Consider the following 20,838-nt stretch of genomic DNA (forward strand, 5'->3'; position numbering starts at 1 on the left):
AGCCTACGCAATGGTTCGACACGCTAGACAGTTTGGGTGTGTTGCCCATTGCAGCAAGCTCTAAATGTTGCTGTTCACACCTGTTTCAGAATTCCCATTTATCAGTACCCTACGATTCAGCTTGACAGAACAGATGTATATGCTCCACAGCAGGCGGAGGACAGAGCTGATGTTCTGGGGTCGATTGATGGGGTGCACCACCCACACACTCTAGTCACTTAGACCCCTTTACATTATGGCTGCGCTCATGACGACTAGGTTTCTTACACTACATTTATGTGGCATGCACTTGGCAAGAAAGCACTACTCCATCTACTCCTACCTCAAACATGAACATGCATACATTATATTCCTTCAAGATACACATAACACAGCAGTGGAGCTGCAGAATTGGATTTCTATCTTAATCTCATTGGTTTCTGAACTACATCTGTTATGTATTTTTGTATGTTATCATTCTAATTTTTTTTTAAAGCCAATAGTCTTAAAGGGTATCAACAGTCCCACAACTTTCACTTTAAAACTTTAAGGTGCGTATTCGGAAGAAGTAAAATACAAACTGAAAAGTATTTTTCTGGTTCAAAGGGTATAGACTACTTCTCGCTTAGAACCCCTTTAGACTTCTGGCATAGTTTTGATTCTCAAGTTATCAATGTATGCAATTTTTGCCCATTCATTTTATATTGTAAATATTAACTTGCGTGTTTGAATGATTTTAGGTAAAAAGAAATGGAAAAAGACCTGCTGTCTCCCATCCTTTGTGATCTGCATCTTCATATTATTCTGCATTACGGCTGGAGTAATACTGTTAGCTATTTTTCATGTGGAGTCCAAGAATATGACTATAAATGCCATTCTGATTTCAATTGCTTGTGCTGTTGGCCTCGCCATTATCTGGAACTGCCGTACATGGTGGCAAGTGATGGACTCCATCTTAAACTCCCAAAGAAAAAGACTTCATAATGCAGCTTCAAAACTCCACAAATTGAAAAGTGAAGGGTTCATGAAAGTAAGTACTATAACCATAAAGTTATTTTTCTAAATGCAATATCGTTTCTGTGTGTACCAACTATAATGAATAATCGAATTGGAGCATGAGATATCACAGATCATAAAAGCTTGGTTATGAACCATCGTGCCTTTATTGTATTTGTAAAGATGCCATTCAGTCTTGGCTACAAAATCAACCTTTACGAATCTTCCCCATTGGTACAAGGATTTATAAATATCCTTATACCAGGCTGAATGACTGTGTATCATAAGAAAACATTTCCCTTACAACTGCCCACTTCTCTGGTCCTAATACTTTTGTCAGGTTGGTCACAGTAGTTGAAGCTACTAAAACAATTTTGAGTATTCTTGTGTTTTCATCAAGTAGATTTTTAGTCTCAACTGTGGTCCATAAATTTCTTATTTGGCAATATTCTGCGATCAGCATTTCCCACCAAAAGTTTTTCGACATTGTAAATGGAGGGTCAAGGGCTTCACGTGCACTTTTTTACAGGTACATGTTTTACTGGTTGTAGGGCAGTATATTCATAGCCTCTCAAAATGTATGATGATCAGATCTATCCCTAAGTGTACTGGTAAAGGATATAGCACATTTTTGCTGCCTGGACACAGAAGAATCCCCTGTCAGATTTGTTATGTTCACACTCTTGGATTCTGATCTTCGAATCAGTTAGGGCAGAGAAGGAACCTTGAATCTTAACTGTTACAGCAGAATTTAATGGAGGAGAAATATGGACAGGTTTGATTTACAAGTCATAGAGGTTTGTACTTGGCTTTCCTACAGACTGACGACCAGTGCAATTACCACTCTGCAGGAGAGACACAATGTTTTCTCCTTGTGCATTTAGAATAATTCTAAATGTGCTTTAGAGACCTCTACTGATTTTATACGGCAAGTGTGAAAGCATTTTATTACCATAATGTAATCTGGGAAAGGTGAAGGCATTAGCAGCACATTCTTAAGAGCAGTAGAATATATGTAATCATTTAAGGTGATCAAACAGTTATACGAAGAATTGTTAACCTGGGCATTAAGAGAAACAGAAAGATTGTTGTCAGAATTGTCCATGTTTGTGACTGCTGGAACAGAATGAGGGTGGCAGAGCCTCTGGATGAGTCCCAGAGCACCAAAATGAAATTCGGGAGGAGGATTCAATTTCAAGCTGTTAAGGTACATACAAAGACATGCAGTTGGGGTATTTGGATTTGGGAGCTGCTTAGTAGAGGTGCGCCATGAGAAAAAATTGACTAGCATGGTTTTCCTCTAGTATATGCTTTCATAACTGGTCACTCAGTGTTATATGTAAATTAAAACTGGGCCTGTTTCTATCAATGCTATGTGTGCTTTAAATTGGGAATATTCTAGGGCAACCAGAGTGCAATATCTGTGATAACATCACAGGCAGTTGAGGCTTGTGCTTTCTGAATATTGATTGAGGGATTTGCTATTTAGAGGAATGTAGAGGAACCAGTTTTCTGAGAGTCCTGAAGTGCCTTCGTAATTGAAAGTAATAAGGAAGATTTTTGTTTTAAAAAAAAACGAATTGTGGCCTCTCTCACACTCATTAAGAGGAACATCTAGTCTCTTAAAGTATTCACCCGAATCAAGTGTCCCATCCTTACTTCATTGTGGCGCTAACGGTCACAGTTGGAAATACTATCCAGGATGGTAGCTCAACCATTATCCTTCTATTTTTAGTGATTTGATTCCCCCGCCCCTGCAAAAATAGATCAGACTGCCGCAGCTAGTATTGACACGTTTGAGCGTGAGGGTGAATGTATCCCCATTATTTAAGGCTATAATGCCTAGTAACTCAGCAAGAAGCTAATCTGTATTTCAGTCTTTGTATATATTTTGCTGTGCAGAAAAGGGGCGCGTAAACAGATGTGAATATACATACACAAGTTTAGCCCTAAACTAAATGAATGGCATCTCTCAGAAATCCTTTCTGACATGTGGCACATAGGAGAAGCAGAATGTAAGACAATATGAATTTTGGAATCTTCTCACTTTTGGAGAGTAGAAAGGATGATAGAATACAGACATAACCCTGACTCGGTGACATATTAGTTCTGCCAGTAACAATGGTATGACAACTGTAGGGGTAGCATGTCCAAAACAGGTTGAAATATACCTGTTACAGTATAGGAAGTTTGCATTCCAATGTAGACAGAAGATTATTGTAGGCTGAAACACATCTGCTACAGAGGCATAGCTACTGTACAAGAATAAGTCACGGAGCAGGATTTGTCTAATTTTCAGAAAACATTCCTCCAGAGCCAGGCTAATCTTGGTAGCACTGTTAACACTCTGAGATGGCTACCACTTTAATAGATACTATAAAATGTTAAACCTTTTTAGACACCTTCTCTCAACTGCTAAGCCACTGGAAGATACATTTGTATATTCCTGCTCCTTGGAGGAACCTATCACAGATTAGGAGATTTAGGGTGCAATGCTTAACTTTGCAATGTGCAATTCCCCCGGTCTGGACGCCCTCCCAGTTGAGGTTTACAGCATCTGCATAGATCTCCTGGCTCTAATATTGGAAGAATTATTTAATTCAGTGTTACATGAAGGGGTGATGTCGCTCTCCATCCGAGAGGCTCTATTCGTGTTTTTTTATTTTTTTTACCGAAGGTGGTATGAGACCATCTGGAAATCACTTCTTACAGATCCTCACCTCTTATAGATCCTTAGCGATCCTTCACAAGTACAAAATTCAAGCAATGAGGCTGTTGCTGGTTGTATAACTTCAGGTCAAACCAGACCAATTCAGCTTTATTCCTGGCAGGTCCATGTTTCTTAATATAGATCGCTTACATAGCCTGCTGCAAGACAGACCCCCAAGGTATTCTTTTGCTGCCTGCTTAGTTTTGATTTAGACCTCCTCTACTGGGATTATATATTCACTGTGCTTCTAAGGAGAGGACTCGGCAACAATTTGATGCAGTTAAATATGCTGCTGAATTCTCAGCCATCAGCTAGGGTCAGAACAGGTCACCTCATTTCAGATTTTTTCTCCATAAAGAGAGGCATGTGACAGGGGTGTTAACTGTCAACCCTCTTATTTGCACTTGCAGCTAAGCACTAGGCACTCCACCTTCGCCAGCTTGGTCGAGAGCCGGGCAGTTCTATGAACAATGAGATCCATGTGGTGTCCCTATATTCTGAGGAAGTGCTAGTTTATTCAAAAGACTTCCAGGATTAGGTATCAACTATGGCGTGGGTCCTGGACATCTACAAGATGGCCTCTGGTCTTAGTGTTAACTGGTCAAAGACTTGCCTGTTTACAGTGCGCCCCAGTTGCCCTAGGCACAACATAGTGCCAGATGGACATCAGATTAAATGGGAATCCTCAAACTTTAAATACCTTGGTATCAATATATCCCACTCCAATAAGGAACTGGTTGATGGGAACTTGCTAAAGGCAGTGTCCGCGCTCAGTGTACAGGCCACGTTTCAGAAATTCTACCTCTGACAGTCCCACACCAAGTAGCACCCACCAAGATGGTAGTATTGCAGAGGTTCCTCTACTATTTCTGCAGTCTGCCACTACACGTACCCGGAAGCCTCTTCTGCACCCTAGACAGCATGATGGTAGATTTGGTTTGAATCTCCAACAGTGGTATGTGCTTGGCATTGAGACCCTGGTCGAAAAAATGTTTTAAGCAGTTTGTTGCTTCATTAAAGAAACTCACCGAGCTTTATGGTGTGCCCCAGGGTCACTTTCTGGCCTATAGTGCTCTAACATACACTCTTTGCCACAATTGACAGCTATTGGCAGATGAAACTCAAACACATGAGCTCTTGCAGTCGCTTAATGTCATGGTCAACGTGCGGCATCTCATTAGATGGTTTGCAAAGCGTGATATCACAAGCTGAGAACCCCCCTAGAGGTACTACATGCAAAATTGGAAGCCAGCTTCAATAGAGTTCCAAGATGCCCTCGCTCATTCGTTTATATTATCCAGGAATGCCTGGCTAAAGCTCATACAATTTTATGTCCTGTGTGAGAAGTTGGCCTGATATGTAGTGCACACTATTCTAGTGATCATTGTGTATCATTCCAAACGACCCTTATTGATTGGTTGTAAGTCAACCTTTAGACCAGCTATACTAGTAGCATGAACAAGAGCAGTCTTTAGGCTAAACTCTAGAGGGCGTGTTAAGCCAGCTGTTATACCATCACATATACCCCTTGAACACCAAGTGAAAGGACACCACACAAGTTGTTATGAAAATAAAAGGATATTTATTATAACACAACAGCCCTGGACTCTTTATGAGGACAGGGCGCTAAGCACAATACAAAGCTCTTAAAGAAATACTGAAAGTCGCACAATTTACGCAAATGCCCGAGGGGCATGAAAAACCATATACTCTAAAAGTGGAATGCGAAATTACTAGCAGGTAAGTACTACTCTAATAGGCTTTAGGATCGCTAGGACTGGACTACTGAACCTTCAGATTACGAGCAGGAGGCCTAGGGAGATCGGGTGCAGAGTGTGCACTCTCACGCGGGATGCGGGACAAAGTCTATGGATGCTAGATTTCGTAAAGTTAGTGTTATCGGACGAATCCGACTAGGTAGAGCTGAAACGAAAAAGGATCTGGACACTTAGATAGTTAAGCTATGCTGGAGCACCGAAATGCTCAGGTTACCTAGCCCAGGGGCTGCGGCTGCATAGGTCTGAAAAGACGTCGGGAATCCTTGTTGCAGTCTATGGAGCCTGAAAGAAGCAGTTGCTGGCAGGCGACCAGTGATGAAGTTCGATGTGACCCAAGCCTGGATCGGTGAAGATGGATACCTGTAAGCAGAGGGGACCAAGTTCTGAATCACTAGCCAGTGATTAGATGGGCACCAGGATGGCACCGGGCGAAGTCACCTCGACCAGGTGAGTGGGCGACGCTGGGCTCTGCAGTCTCTCGGACCAGGAGGCGTTGTCGGCGACCAGGATGGAGGTGCGAGCTGTCCCACGAAGGTATCTGCTGTCGACGTCGCTGGACCCTGGATTGGGGCAACAACTCTTGGCACATGCAAGCCCAGGCGGTGGACTCAAAATGGCGTCTGGAGTGGACCAGGAGGGTCTGGGGTGCTCCTCTGTTGGAGGGGAGCAAGGGCCAGTCTGGAGCAACCAGACCAGCGAGGAAAGTGTCGTTGTTCGTCGTCAAGAGGGCTACAAGCCAGCAGGCAAGTGGCCGGACAACGCGGTGAGCAGCAAAGAGCAGAAGGGCCCCACGCAGATCTCGTGGATGCTGGGAGGCTGGACTTCGGTGCTGGAGCTGCTCAGGGTTGGGGCTTCTCAAACCCCAAAGCACTCACTCGAGGATCCCTCGGCGGTCGTGCTGGATAAGAGTCGTGCAGTTCTGAAGATGGCCGGTCCCTCGAGGTCTCGTCACACCCACGGATCTCAGCTGAGCTGACGATGTAGGTAGAGGTCAGAGGTGCCAGGGAAGCCGGGTCTCGTCATGCTGGTCAGTCGGATTCCGGAGGAAGGACGTGCAGCAAACCGCAGTGTTCTTAGTTGGTGCCCGCAGATGCAGGGTGACTACTCCTTAGTCACAAGGGAGAAATCTTGAGAAGACGTCTTGAGTTCCTTTTGTAGAAAGTAGTTTCAGGATTCAAAGATGATCTAATTTGGAAGGGTCCCGCTCCCACCTTTATACTAAAGAAAGGGGCTGGTACGGGACTAGGTCCTGCCCATGGGTGGGACCAGGAAGGGGGGTGGTTACACCCCTCTCCCATGCCGGACTTTCCCCAGCTCAGGGGCTGGTGTGCCCCTGGAACTGGTTCAAACTGGCAGATGCACAGTGAGCACCGGGGTGCCACTTGCAATCACCTTCCTATTCAGCCCTGCCTACCTAGGATACACAAACCCCTGTCTGGGATGGTGCTAGCACCGCCCCTGACAGGAAACCCTTTGTCCAAGCTCCCCTCGCTGGAAGGACTCCCAGCTGCAGGGGGTCAGACTTGTGTCTGCGGTGGCAGCATCCATTTTGTGATGCTGAGGCTCGAGTTAACTTTAACCGGGGTTCACAGTTACATACATGTCGTGTCCCTCTAGAAGGGTGGAATGCTAACCCCGTCGCCAGAATTGGCGAGGAGTTAGTATTCCAATTCGTATGACACCTTACTCGACATGTTTTGATAAAGCGATACAAAAGATAGCAAATCACCGCGAGGATTATAATGCACTTAAGAGTATATGGTACGCGTTATCATAGAACAGCTATTAGGACTTGGTTCCGCAAGCTGCAGACGGGCTCAGCTCATGCCAGAGCACCATCTCACATAATTCCAAGCACTCTGCCTTCAGGATTGTTAAGGCCTGCCATAGGAGCGACTGATAGGAATCTATGTGTCCATTTTAGGGTTAGATATAGGTATACTATATCTACAGCAAAGGGTGATTACACCACTTTGCCCCAGCTGTCGTGCAGCCAGTTGTGTCAGATTTAGATGGCCAGCCAGGGGTGGCAGAATACATGCTGCAGCCCCTGGTAGGCCCTGGGTACACCTATGCCCTGAGTTATAGGGTCCGATAAGGTGGCCCAGTACCAATTGGTAAATGCACCTAAGGTACACGTGTCAATTTAGTGAGAGAACAGCAAGGCTGTGGGTCTGATTAGCAGGCCCACAGCCAGAGAAGTCGTAAACCAGTGAAGCAAAAAGCAAAAATCTGGGGTGATCATAGGATTGCAGACCCTACTCTCCTACATCCTGCACAGGGCTTATGTGATCCTCAAGAAGATCAATGAATTCTTTCTGAGCACGGACTCTTCCCGTCCTCGATACCGGTTGGTGAGTTCTGAAATGCATCATATGTTCTGATAATGCCCAGGGCTCATGCTCTTCGGGCCTGAGGTTATTGGTCAGCTGCAAGAGTTGTCTGAATACAACAATTCGTGCAGGTGGGATATATGTGCGCTGGAATATTTTGAGAGCTCAAAAAATCATAAGGATCTTTTGAGCTTCTTTGATCTGGCAGTTGTTCTCATGCTCCAGTCAGTTATGATTCTCTGGAAGTGCTGCGTCTCCACCCTCTGCGGTCTCATGGCGGTATGTCGTTGTTGCCTTGCTCCATCGCAAAGAGACCAGGAGTCTCCGGAAATATCCACTCAACTACACTGGAATGAGTTTAAATACGTGTGAACATTGGAAATGCGCACATCCCAGTATTTGGGCACTCCCTCTGGTTCAAAGAATGGGTTGACTCCATATGGTTTTATAAATTTATTCGATTAAAGTTATTTCGTGTTTCAAAAGTTCATCAGTGGATTATTTTCATCCAACTAATTCTGTTTATCACAAAATCATCATCGCTCCGATGCATTTCGGGTCCAAAACCCTTTCTCAAGGAGCACTGCAAAAAGAAGAACGATCTATATTGACATCATAGTAGTGTTATCAAGATAGCATATTCAAGCAGAACAATTCCCAAAAAAAATAAAACCAAACGTGTACATTCCAAAACATAAAACAAACAGTTTGTGCAAACATTTATACAGAGACTATAGAAAAGTAGTATAGACCGATGGATGAATAACCAGAAAATATAGCAAAGTAAACCCAACTGGGAAACAGGAAGCTGTGTCAGAATGAAATTAATGCACCTAACAGAGGAGTGCATACGTTACGAGAAGGCGGGGGTAACAAAATTCGAGCTCACGTGTGAGTGAAGCTGTAACGCGGTGCTAGAAGGAGAAATAAAAACGGGTGGTTAAGTAATCACTCAAAACGCGAGTGCAGTGTTAAACGAAGGTTGGCTGTCGGTTTTCCATTAATGCGCTTACCGATATGTGATATTCAAGAAGGGACAGAAGAAGTCTCCTAGTTCTTACAGCAGCTCAGGCTCGCCGGGCTGAAGTGACAGCTCGCGAGTGAAATAGACCAGCTTAAAAGTAACGCGGGATCAGCCACCAAGGAAATTAACGAAGGACTTGATACTGTTAACAATGGGGGCCATGTTGCAACGGTGTAGAGTGGAAGGTAACGTGAACATAAAGGGCATGCAGCTGACACGGTGCAGTGAACGAGTTGACAAGTGGAAGGAAAATAGAAAACGAAAATAGAACAAAATAGTAAGATGAAAATAGGATACAAATCAGTTACATTGACATGAATTTAAAAAAATAATAATGAACTTGGAAGTGCAATTGACATCTCAGAGAACTCGCACAATATGAATGTGTCCATTATGTACCCGGCTGGGTACTTTACAGGAAGCAACTTAGCTCTATTCGATCATTGAGCCCAAAAGGTTTATACGATTGCAAAAAGTAGATCCATGAAGTTTCCCTTTGTAGTAGAAACTTATTGTTGTCTCTTCCTTCTTTTTTTTCAATCATCTCGAGGACCAAAAATTTCAATTGTGCCACGGTATGTTGATTTTCCATGAAGTGTGCCGCCACACTAGATTTGGTTTGCTTTGTCCGGATATTAGATTTGTGTTCGTTTAATCTAACTTTGATTTTTCGCTCCGTTTTACCTATGTAAGTCTTGCCACATGGGCACTTGAGGAGGTAAATTAGATTGGACGAATCACACGTTGCGTTGACTTTCAAATTAATCGCTGTTCCTCTCATGGGGTGGTTGATTTTGTTACCCCTTATGATGTTGTTGCAACTGTTGCAGTTAAGGCATGGTATGGTGCCCTTATAGGTGGGTGAAATGGGTGTCTCTTTAGAGAGGATCTCCTTTAGGTTGTTAGCTCTGGTGTAAGCAAAAATCGGAGGGTTTTTGAACATGTCTTTAAAATCAGGTTCAGATGCCAGAATTCTCCAATGTTGTAAGATGAACAACTCGTTCACTGCACCGTGTCAGCTGCATGCCCTTTATGTTCACGTTACCTTCCACTCTACACCGTTGCAACATGGCCCCCATTGTTAACAGTATCAAGTCCTTCGTTAATTTCCTTGGTGGCTGATCCCGCGTTACTTTTAAGCTTGTCTATTTCACTCGCGAGCTGTCACTTCAGCCCGGCGAGCCTGAGCTGCTGTAAGAACTAGGAGACTTCTTCTGTCCCTTCTTGAATATCACATATCGGTAAGCGCATTAATGGAAAACCGACAGCCAACCTTCGTTTAACACTGCACTCGCGTTTTGAGTGATTACTTAACCGCCCGTTTTTATTTCTCCTTCTAGCACCGCGTTACAGCTTCACTCACACGTGAGCTCGAATTTTGTTACCCCCGCCTTCTCGTAACGTATGCACTCCTCTGTTAGGTGCATTAATTTCATTCTGACACAGCTTCCTGTCTCCCAGTTGGGTTTACTTTGCTATATTTTCTGGTTATTCATCCATCGGTCTATACTACTTTTCTATAGTCTCTGTATAAATGTTTGCACAAACTGTTTGTTTTATGTTTTGGAATGTACACGTTTGGTTTTATTTTTTTTGGGAATTGTTCTGCTTGAATATGCTATCTTGATAACACTACTATGATGTCAATATAGATCGTTCTTCTTTTTGCAGTGCTCCTTGAGAAAGGGTTTTGGACCCGAAATGCATCGGAGCGATGATGATTTTGTGATAAACAGAATTAGTTGGATGAAAATAATCCACTGATGAACTTTTGAAACACGAAATAACTTTAATCGAATAAATTTATAAAACCATATGGAGTCAACCCATTCTTTGAACCAGAGGGAGTGCCCAAATACTGGGATGTGCGCATTTCCAATGTTCACACGTATTTAAAGTCTTAAATCTGGCGTAAACGGACGGTTACGCTACCAGTTGGAGCACCTTTAAACTCACATGAATGTATTTGTGAAGATTTAATTTCACCTTACCTATTAACAACGCAGTGCATTGCCTATCCCACTTTTTGTGTACACTGGAATGAGCTCATTGAAACTTTACGCCCTCACAAAGATGATGCTCTTCCACCATAGATCTATAATATGGGACTTCCTCTTGATCAGCAATGGTGCTTGAAACCATCCCTGTTCTGTGGTTATTTGTGCAAGATTGTTCTAGCATCCTGTTTAGAATTGTGCTGGTGTTTCTCCAGCTACTTCATTCAATGCCACAATATTTTCTATTCTGGCTAATTATTCTGTTCTAACTGCACACTGCACTCACACTGCTCATAAATGCCTTAGATGGGGCTACCCTCACAGCTCGCAATACTCTCCTCCATCCTGTCCTTGCCGCCTTCACATTACCAATACCATGTCACACGGCGGTATTTGCCGCCCACCTTCCAAGCTCATTTTCCTGTTCTCTCTAATTTGCTATTATGGAAAACTATCCCGTCTCCTAAATGGAACATAAGGCGCGTTTTAATATCATTTTCAATGTATCCTTTCTCTTGCCTCTTTATGTTACTGATCACACACAAATGTATATTGTATTGCATGCGACTTTGCAAAAAGTTCAATAAAAGCATTTAAAAACAAACATTGGCATAGCCAATGGATCTCGCATTTGGGACCATATAAGTATTTAGGTATGCAGCACATTATCCCCCACTGGCATACCCACACACTCAACATCTTCAAATAATCATACAAGGTTTTTTCTCCTTTTTTTAAAGTCTGTATGAAAAGAGAAATGTTAAAAGGTTTAACTGTTGCTTATTATTAGTTGGCATTTCTTGCACATCTGAGGATGGAGTATAAGAGTTTACAATTGATATCCATTTTACAGTTTTATAAGATTGTTTGAACGAAGAGAGGAACAGCCACAGACTATATATGAACATGGTGTGACCCTCTCAAGGACACACTCTGCAGAAATAGCAGTGCGTCTAACAACTATCATACCATGGGGAAGGGGAGCGCAGGCCATAACTGGTACAGCAGAACAAGCTTGAAGCCCATAAGCAGCCTTTTATATCAGTCTTGTGTTCACAAATAGTACAACCTCAACAACATGTGCATATCTTTCAGAAAATATGCTCTTTCAACTATGTATGTATGTGGTGAATGCATGTATGAGGTATATTGCACAAACCTAGTCAAAAGGCACTGGAAGACAGCATTGGATAAAAAACAAGCAGAAAATCAAACCCGCAATGGGTGAAGCATCTGGGTTGTTGAAAATTAATGCATTATGATGTAGAGTTCTCTAAACCTTAAATTATAAATACTGGATATAAGTGCAGGGTAAAAAACAAGCAGAAAATCAAACCCGCAATGGATGAAGCAACTGGTTTGTTGACAATTAATGCATTATGATGTAGAGTTCTCTAAACCTTAAATTTTAAATACTGGATAGAAGTTTGACCTATTATTTGGAGCAATGGATTTTGATCAATCAAGTCATTCCTTTTTAACTGAACAATCCCACTTATCTTAATCATTTTCCCTGTGCCACATTTAGGAACACAACTCTTACAATCAGTGCCATCCATGGACTATTTGCCAAGTATGACACCCTATGTGACTTGTACCTTTTTATCAGGCTGCACTTAATTTGCTCCTGAATTATTAATCCTATACATTTTACCAGATCAAGGGCCACAATAGTAGGTCACTTACACGTTCTGTTATTTTTTTTATCACCGTTATGGTTTCTGGGAATGTTTAACTCCAAAGCCTTACGACCTGAGTGTTTTGCAGCTCACAGGAGCTGATGTTATTCATTTTTCTGCAAAACATTGCATAAGAGACATTTTAGATAGGAAGTTTAAATATAGTGGCTACGCTATTGGCAATATCTCAAAAATGGGAAACCCAATCAACCCTTGGCGGCTTGGGCAATTTAATATAAACAGGTAAGTGCGCCTACAAGCGATTTGTTCTAATGTGTATTTGCAACAATTAATAAATTCAAGTTAGGCAAGCTCTATCAAAGTAGCTCACAGTTGGATTACTCAAAAAACAATTCTATTAGTTTACCAATGAATAAATCAATCAAATAAAGTAAAAGGAGACACAGGTGTATATATTCAAAAGTTGAATTTGTATTGATAGAAAAATATTCGTTATAAAGGGTACATAATGAAAAACAACTCAGTGTAGCCAGAAGTAACAGTTGCATAAAATGTAATATCCTTCATAGTTACAATTATGGACACCTTTTCACAAAATGCTTTTAAGGCAATCTGAAAAGTTTACAGAAAGCATAAATTGCCTGTAGTACAATAAAAGTGAGACTGCAGAGAGAGATTAAGAGAGGACAGTCGGAAGCAAAAGAAAGGGAAGAACATAGAAAGTCTGACAAAGCGAGAAATAAAACTAGTCAGAAAGACCAAATGAGACAGGAAAAGACAAAAAGGAAGAGTAAGAAACACAGAAGAGGCAGAGAAATACAGGTTGAGATGGGAGAAGCAGGCTTTAAGATAAAGAGAGAGCAACAGTGAAAGAAACAAAAAGGAAGAGACCGAAAAAGAAAAACCTGAAGAGACGGGGAGCTAGAAGCAGGAAGAGGCAGAGGGAGCGTGTCCGACACAGAAAGACATAAAAAGAGACACACATGGCGAGACATGAGATAAAAACGCAGGCCAAGCCCAGAACTGAAAGGTTCTACATTTCTGTTTATCAATTTCCATGCATCGCCTATTGATCAGTCTGTCTCTATATACCTTAGTCAATCCCTTTATCTGCCACTCTAGCATCATTACCCCTTCCTACATCAATCTTGTATACTGCTGATGCTGCTGTCAAACGACCTTTATATTGCAGTAGTGGCAGCGTAGCTAAATGTTTGTGCATATAAAAAGAAAAGACAGGAGGTGGTTACAGCCACAACTTAGGTGAGCATTCTAAGTTTCTAAGTTAAATTGGAAACCCAGACTCTTACAGATAGGGAGAAGAGCAAAGAATGATACAAATGCTAATATTTTCTAGAAGGCCAACGCGCTGTTTCTAGGCAGTAAAGCTGCTATTTTAAAGCTGCTATTTTATGTGAATACACGCGGAATTCCAAGTCTCTGCTTTACACAGAGAAGGTCAGCAGTGCAGCTCGGTGCTCCAATTCTGCCTCTTAAAGTAACCGCACAAATGAGCCTGGCTCGAGGATTAAAGAGCAAACAGAGCAGAGGGAGCTGTTTAACATGGCTCCTAATTAGCTACATCGCCTCCCGGTCCCTTGCACTTACACTAGGGATCTTGCTGCCGCCATTTCAGTGTAGAGTGCGGTTTCGATACAGAGTCAAAACAGGCTGCTTACAAGCAGCGAAGGGCAGGGGGGGTGGGGATGAGCAAGCAGTGTTGTGGGAGTGGTATCGAGGATGGGACGGGGAGTGTTCGTGCCGCTCTGTGAAATGGGTGCCAAAAACTCAAGCCAGAAGCATACCTCAAAGAATAAATAGTGCACAGGAAGGCAGCTAAATTTTAAAAAAGTGTCAGTCTGCATGCAGCAGGGGCAGTCTGCTAGAAGGGTCCGGAACACCAAAAGGCGGTACTAATTCAAAACAAAAGCATGCATTTATGAAGGGCACAAACAGGAACAAAGGGAAAAGATGGGAGGTGCTTCAAGCCGCAATCTAGATTACAGCATGCCTCGCAGAGCAGCACATCCGCTGCCCAGGCTCGACCTGAAAAAAATGATGGGAGATTTGATTTGGAACAGTGGACTGCATAGGGTTGTCTTATCCAAGTTGAAGCTTCCCGCAGAGCCGTGCAAGACCTGGCATGCCAGACTTTGAACGCTACTATCAAGCAGCACAACTCCATTAGCTCACCCGTTGGTAGGTTGGCCATTATCTGTCCAAAGTGTCAATCCTACATCAACCTGGTGCCACAGATCAAGTGCTGAAGCTCTTTCTACCCAAATCCACTCTGCTCAATCACTCCAATTAAATGTTGCACATAACTCATGACCGATGTTGTTGGGCTTGAAACATCTCACCCAATACCATATGCTATGCACCTGGGATTCTTTGCCAAGTTTCTGTTTCTTTAGAGAGAGCATCGCAACTACTTGGCCGAGGCATGTGCCAATGTGCGAGTGATTTATTTCTGGATGGAGTTTTTTTTTTTTTTGAAAACCTTTATTGTGCATTGAGTCAGAACAAATACGGGCCTACAACCTACCGGCCGGCCACGAAAACAGTTAAGCACCAATGCTGCGTTACGGCGACACAGTAACATCTCTCATTGTAAGCGAGCAGTAAGATTACACTGTAATTACCACAGTACCATGTGTCAGGATTAACGAAGGTTAATTTTAAAGGTTTTCATCGCAACTATTAAGAGCAGGTCATACTGTTCCGTACTTATACAATGAAATTAATAACTAGGTCCATGTAGGTGGGACTCGACAGAAGACACCCTTACCAGTCAGTATAGTTCGCTACATGCAGGTTCCAGCCAGAGGATGGTCACAAGTTATGCACACCCCCAAGAGGACGTAACTACCCAACCAATACCGCGCTAACACCCTTCCCCCAGCATGCCTAACATGGGCCTAGAAAAAGAAGAAATTATAGAAAAACAAAAAGGCACCATAGAAAGAAAAACTAACTAAAATATACCCCCCCACCCTACACACATGCAGAGGCTACGGCCTACCCCCCCCCCCTAGCAGAGTGTTTGTCTCCCCATAACCCGAAATATAGCAAGAAAAGAGAAAGTTGAGAGGGAGAAAAAGAAAAGGAAAATAGGAGAAAGAAAAGAAATACAATTCACAGAAGACCGGAGGAGGGCCCGTGAAATATACTCAACACAGTTAACGTACAGTTCCTTAGCCGCCCTTACCCCGACCCCAAGACCAGTACAATACCGATATTCAATGTCCCCGGCAGTCCGTCAACAACCCAGCAGTACAAGAGAGACAGTCCTGAAACAGGAGGGGGCATCCTCATCCCTGTCCCCTACGGTGCGGTGCAACGAGACAATCCAACTGCACGATGGCCCTCTTGGAAGGTGGGAGCACACTGAGGGACCACTGCCGAATCAGGGGACGATCGCAAAAGTCCATCCAAGTCGTTACCATGTAGTCCTCAATCATAGCAGATGATCCGGAGCACGACAATGGTCCACCAAAGACAGTTAGTCCACACGATGAAGGCCATTTCAGGATGAGAGACGGGGGTCCGCCATGTGGCCCCGAGGAAGCCCCCAGGCACGATGTCTCACAGCGCCTTCCAAGCCAGTCCGACACCCCAGAGCGCTTGCGTACCTTCGGGGGTGCTGCCACCAGCGCCTCAGCAATGATGGGGTCTCGCGACCGCAGCGGTCCAGTGGCGACTTTGGCAAGGAACCCATGGAAAACAGCCGTGGGGTGTGGCGTAGTGTCCCGCAGGCGGGCAGACTGGGGGGCAGCAGGCAGGGTAGCGTCCATCCGAGCCCCCAATTCACAAGTCACAGCACGCATTGCGGACCCAAGGTCGACTAGGGCGCGCAGTATGTCACCGAGCTGCAAAGGTGCCTCAATGGGCAGGGACGCTGCCCCCTCCAGCACTCGAGTATAGAAGACGGGAGGCTGTCCCACTGGATGTTCGCCATCGCCCTCAGCAATCCCACGAGCCCTCCGCCGGGCCGAGGCATTTTGAAAGCAGCCTAGGTGCATGGAGGTAGAAGTTTCCATCCCGGTACAGACGTGAAGGGGATCGGGCCAATGCCTGCGTCCTCACCGGCAGCTCTGAGATAATAAATGTGGGAGCCGAGGGCAGGCGAGAAGATGGCGCTCACAGCGGCATCAGGGGAGACAATGTTGCGGAGGAGCGTGCCGAGGCTGGAGAGTAGCTACTTTGTAACTTCAGTAGTGGCGGCGCCCAGAATCAGGATCCGCGGTGCCAGGCGCAGGAATGCGGGCGCTGCCGACGGAGGAAAGCAGCCGGCTCTATCCGACCCGTAATGGCCGCCGTCTTCATGTACAGGGCCAGCCGTCTCAGCAGAACAAAGACTCGGGCTGCGCCGGTCGGCGTCCAGAAGGGCGAGGGCGTCCCGGGGCTCTCACTGCCGGGATCGAGTGAAGAGGCACATCGGCGTGACCGGGTTTGCCTCCCGGTTCCGCTAGTACAGGACAGTAATCGGATAGGAGGCAGGATGATGCGGGAACCGGGAAGACTGCAAAAGGGTCAGCGGAGCCGAGGAGTCAGGCGGCCATCGCGGTTGCGAGCTAGGCTCCTCCCCCCTCTGGATGGAGTTTTAATCCCCTTTGACTCATTGCCTAGGAATCTGTACCAGTTTTTAACACACACATGCCTCATTGCTGCCCTTCGTACAATATGGGATATAACACATACTCTTTACCTCGCACACGGAGCTGATTTACGATTTATCTCTTGTCTTGTCACATCTGTCACCCATCAGACCTCAGCCCCTGTAGCTGAACCACGCTCAAAATGGAAGACAGTCACTGGCCATCTATTTACACAGAATGAATCAGATTCTTTGGTCTCTCATTTCGACACGATTTCTCATAATGTCTGATTCCAGTATATTTAACACAACATTCTACACTGTTCTTACTTAACCCCCACATGGTTGGGTAGAATGTATGCTCCTGCTAACTCTGTTTTTTTCCATTGCTGCCTTGCTTCTGGAGCAAACATCAAACAAATTCTTCTGGTATTGCTTTGTTGTAAGCACCTACTGGGGTGAGATTACCACTATACATACAACTGGACCTGGCTACCAAAATGCATACATCCTAGAATGTTGTGTACTGGGCCTGTATACATGCCCAAGTTTGGCAAATTAAACAGTAGATTTTAGGACGTAGCCCTCCTTCTGGCATGACCTTCAATACAGTGAACTGGAAGGCCTCCTTATTGCCTTTGATATCCCACTGGCACACTAATGTGCTTCATTGGGCTGAAGTGTAGTTTGTCATATCCCTGAGGCAATAGGATACCAGACGGTAAAGAAAACGCTCATCTCAGCTTTGTGGGATTAATTGATCTTCACTTTAAAAGAATGCCTCAAAAATGATCCTAGAGTCCCTTAGAGGGTGCTCATATGTCCCCCTTGATGATCGATAAGCTTGCTCATTGACCTACTGTTCGGGAAGTCCCTATGGCTGGGCCACTCCCATTGACGTACCCCCTTTCACAGCCCAGACTAACCACTGGGAGGCATGGGTGCCCACACATTCTGTACCTGATGGCTCTATCAAGGGTGGTCTTTCGTTCTATTTCCTCTCACTTTTGGACTAGTCTACTTATTGTTTATCTTTGTTCCATTCGGTAACACTGTGTTTAATGCCTTAATACTGTTCCTGCTATGAAAAGTATACATTTGATATTTGACTTTGTGTTGTTATTTGTATGTGGACTTCCATAAACACCTCTATAGTCATACTGTGTTCATGTGATGCAGCTTACTTCTTTTGAAATAAAATTGGTTAACAAATTATACCCATTACAAGGTGTCTTATACCACACACAGGGTTATCATTTCATTGTTTGTATTAAAGTGGTAAACTTCCAAAAGCCTGCTAACTATGCGGCTAAGACTTGCTTGTCTCTAGCGGATTGTTTCCTAAAAAAGAGCTGAATCCTGTATTGTAGTTACTACTGTTGTACCTTCTAATCCAAAAGTCCTGGGGGTCCCTAAAGAAAGTCTGTCAATGTTTCATTCTAATAGAACATTGTTTCACAATAGCCTTGTATCTAGTTTGGAAAGCAATCTTCTTTTACTGTATCAGCCATCATTTAGTGGGGTTAGGATTGTCTATCACCAGAATTTTTGCATCTTTTCTCCTTTAGTTATATCACCTAGTCATGTTTATGTTGGTATTCTTCTCACCTTTGTTGCTCTTTAAATGGGATATTAAATACACCAGACAAACATAATTTTGTGTGACAAATAACACACACAAAATGTAACTCTATCCACAGATTCATTTAAGAAATCTCCCCAGGAATCAGACCAGGTGAAGGTTTCTTTCAGCCATGCCATTTTTTATCAAGGTACTCTTTTGCCAACTACAGATGGCAACAAAGCATCTTACTCTGTGAAGTCAATGAGTACGACACTGGAAGTGACATAGTGACCTTCTAAAGGCACAGCAGCCGCAGATCTGAGTTCTGTTTTTTTTACCTGGCACAGATGCCTGTACCCATATTTTTTCTGTTGTTTTTGCACATTTATTCCCCCAAGACTGTTGTTTTTTGAAAGCTACATCTTTCTGGAATCCAACCAAGAGAGTATTGTAAGAGGTCTATGACTAGGATGACCCTCTCAAGATCAGAGTCTGGATCGCAATGCAAAAGTCTGTGACCGTCATGTACACATGCATCCTAAGGCTGTGAAATGGAGAGAGACAAATCAGTTTGTGGACCCCCCTGACAGCATATGGGTTAAAAATGCTGCTTCTCTTCCAGTGGTTGCCAGTGACCCTTCAGAAGACGTTCTGCTTCAATGATAGGACCCCATTATCATTTCGGCATGTTATAATTAAAAGAATATCACTGCTCTTCTTTCTCGCAAGTGTAATGCAGATTAGAAAAAGCCCCAGTCTAGGAGTCCTGTAGAGTGATCAGATTCCTCCTTGGAGCATATTCTAGTATTGGAACAGCTATGCCTGAGCTTGATCCTTAAGGTAGTATAAGTCCTGACCCTGCTTCTGCCATCAGCAATGAGGATATACATTCTTCCTGAGATCTTGTCTCCAGCTGTTGATGGGAACTTTGTTCCGTCTGTGCAATTTGTAGAGACCCCGTTATCTTTTAGTGAGACTCTTTTTGACCCCTTGATGACAGCATGGTTGAAGCAGGATTCAGAACTGGCAATGCACCATCAAGACACAAGGGACCCTCATTATCATCGGATAACCTCAAATTCCTACATGAGCAGAGTTTATTAACAGGTCTCTTCTGCCCAGGTTAAGCCAAATGCTGTTCTGTTCGCTCCTTTCAATTCTCCTTGTTGACAAACAAAGGTCCATACGATCAGTGGTGGGGTTAATTAATGATTACACCAGAAGATTAAGATATAGAAAACTCTGCTCCGTCAAGGGCATGCCACAGATAGACCTCTATTTTTATCATCAGAACATGAACTGTTCTTCTGCCTGCAATTCATTTGCGAACATTACCCAAGGGATGTGTTATGACTAAATTGAAACTCCTCCTGTATGACTTTCCTACATGTCTTCTTCAACCTAGTCATAAGAAGACATGTGATGGAGGCCATCTCATTGCTCCAAATTTAATAAGAAGGATCTGAGATCGAAACCTCTTCAGCTTGAGCGTGTGTCATCTGTTTAGGAAGGCTCTCTAGTCCACAGAGGGTCAGTCACGGCATCCACATTATGTGACCCTTTGTCTTAAATTTGACATAAAGACCTTGAGTGAACTTATTATTCAAAATTGAAATACTTGAGCAGCTGGAAATAATTCACAACTTAATGTGCTTTACAGGTAAAGGATCGGCTCTCATCTGACGTGCCTGATGTAGTGCAATGTTTGCTTTCCTTGAGTAAAAAACACCATAAAGTAGGTGTATATGGTGGTTTTGGAAGCTGTATTGCATCAGCATCAGTAGGGTTCCTTTATTCTAGCTTCCCATTGTGACCAGATTTCTTAAAATACTATAGAATGCCTTTCCACTTTCTCCCTTTGCTTCTCCTTTTTGGACCTTAACTTGGTGATGAGGTTGTTTATGGGGGGTGGGACTCTCTTTGAGCCCAGTGCATCCTGTTCTCTGATTTGTAATGCTGAAAACAGTTTTTCTTGTGGCTATTGCCTCTTCCAGAATAACAAAGAATTGCATAAACAGTTAACCTGGTAGTCATATATTCCGTTTTTGCTTCACTGGTGGTATTGAGACAATAACCTAAATCTTTAGTTAAGATAATTTGAGTAGCATTTCTCTCAGAATGTACTTTTGCTGGCCTACTTCCTACATCTTTTTTCTTCCATGTTGAAAGAGCGGTAGCTCAAATTAGGCACAAGAGAGTCTCTCAAGTATGAGGTGGAGA

The 20,838-nt window shown here is 43.7% G+C and overlaps 1 protein-coding gene across 5 annotated transcripts in view; it reads left to right on the forward strand.

The window, feature by feature from the left end:
- The window catches only part of KIDINS220 (kinase D interacting substrate 220), a 942,023-nt gene that overhangs the window by 462,574 nt on the left and 458,611 nt on the right, over positions 1 to 20,838 (forward strand). For all 5 annotated transcript variants that reach the window (XM_086926367.1, XM_086926369.1, XM_086926371.1 and 2 more), the window contains exon 17: positions 720 to 1,009. In XM_086926367.1, the coding sequence (XP_086782493.1) occupies positions 720 to 1,009 (290 nt within the window). The remainder of the gene's footprint in view (positions 1 to 719; positions 1,010 to 20,838) is intronic.

This window comes from Lissotriton vulgaris, chromosome 6, assembly GCF_964263255.1.
Source record: "Lissotriton vulgaris chromosome 6, aLisVul1.2, whole genome shotgun sequence".
NCBI lineage: Eukaryota > Metazoa > Chordata > Amphibia > Caudata > Salamandridae > Lissotriton > Lissotriton vulgaris.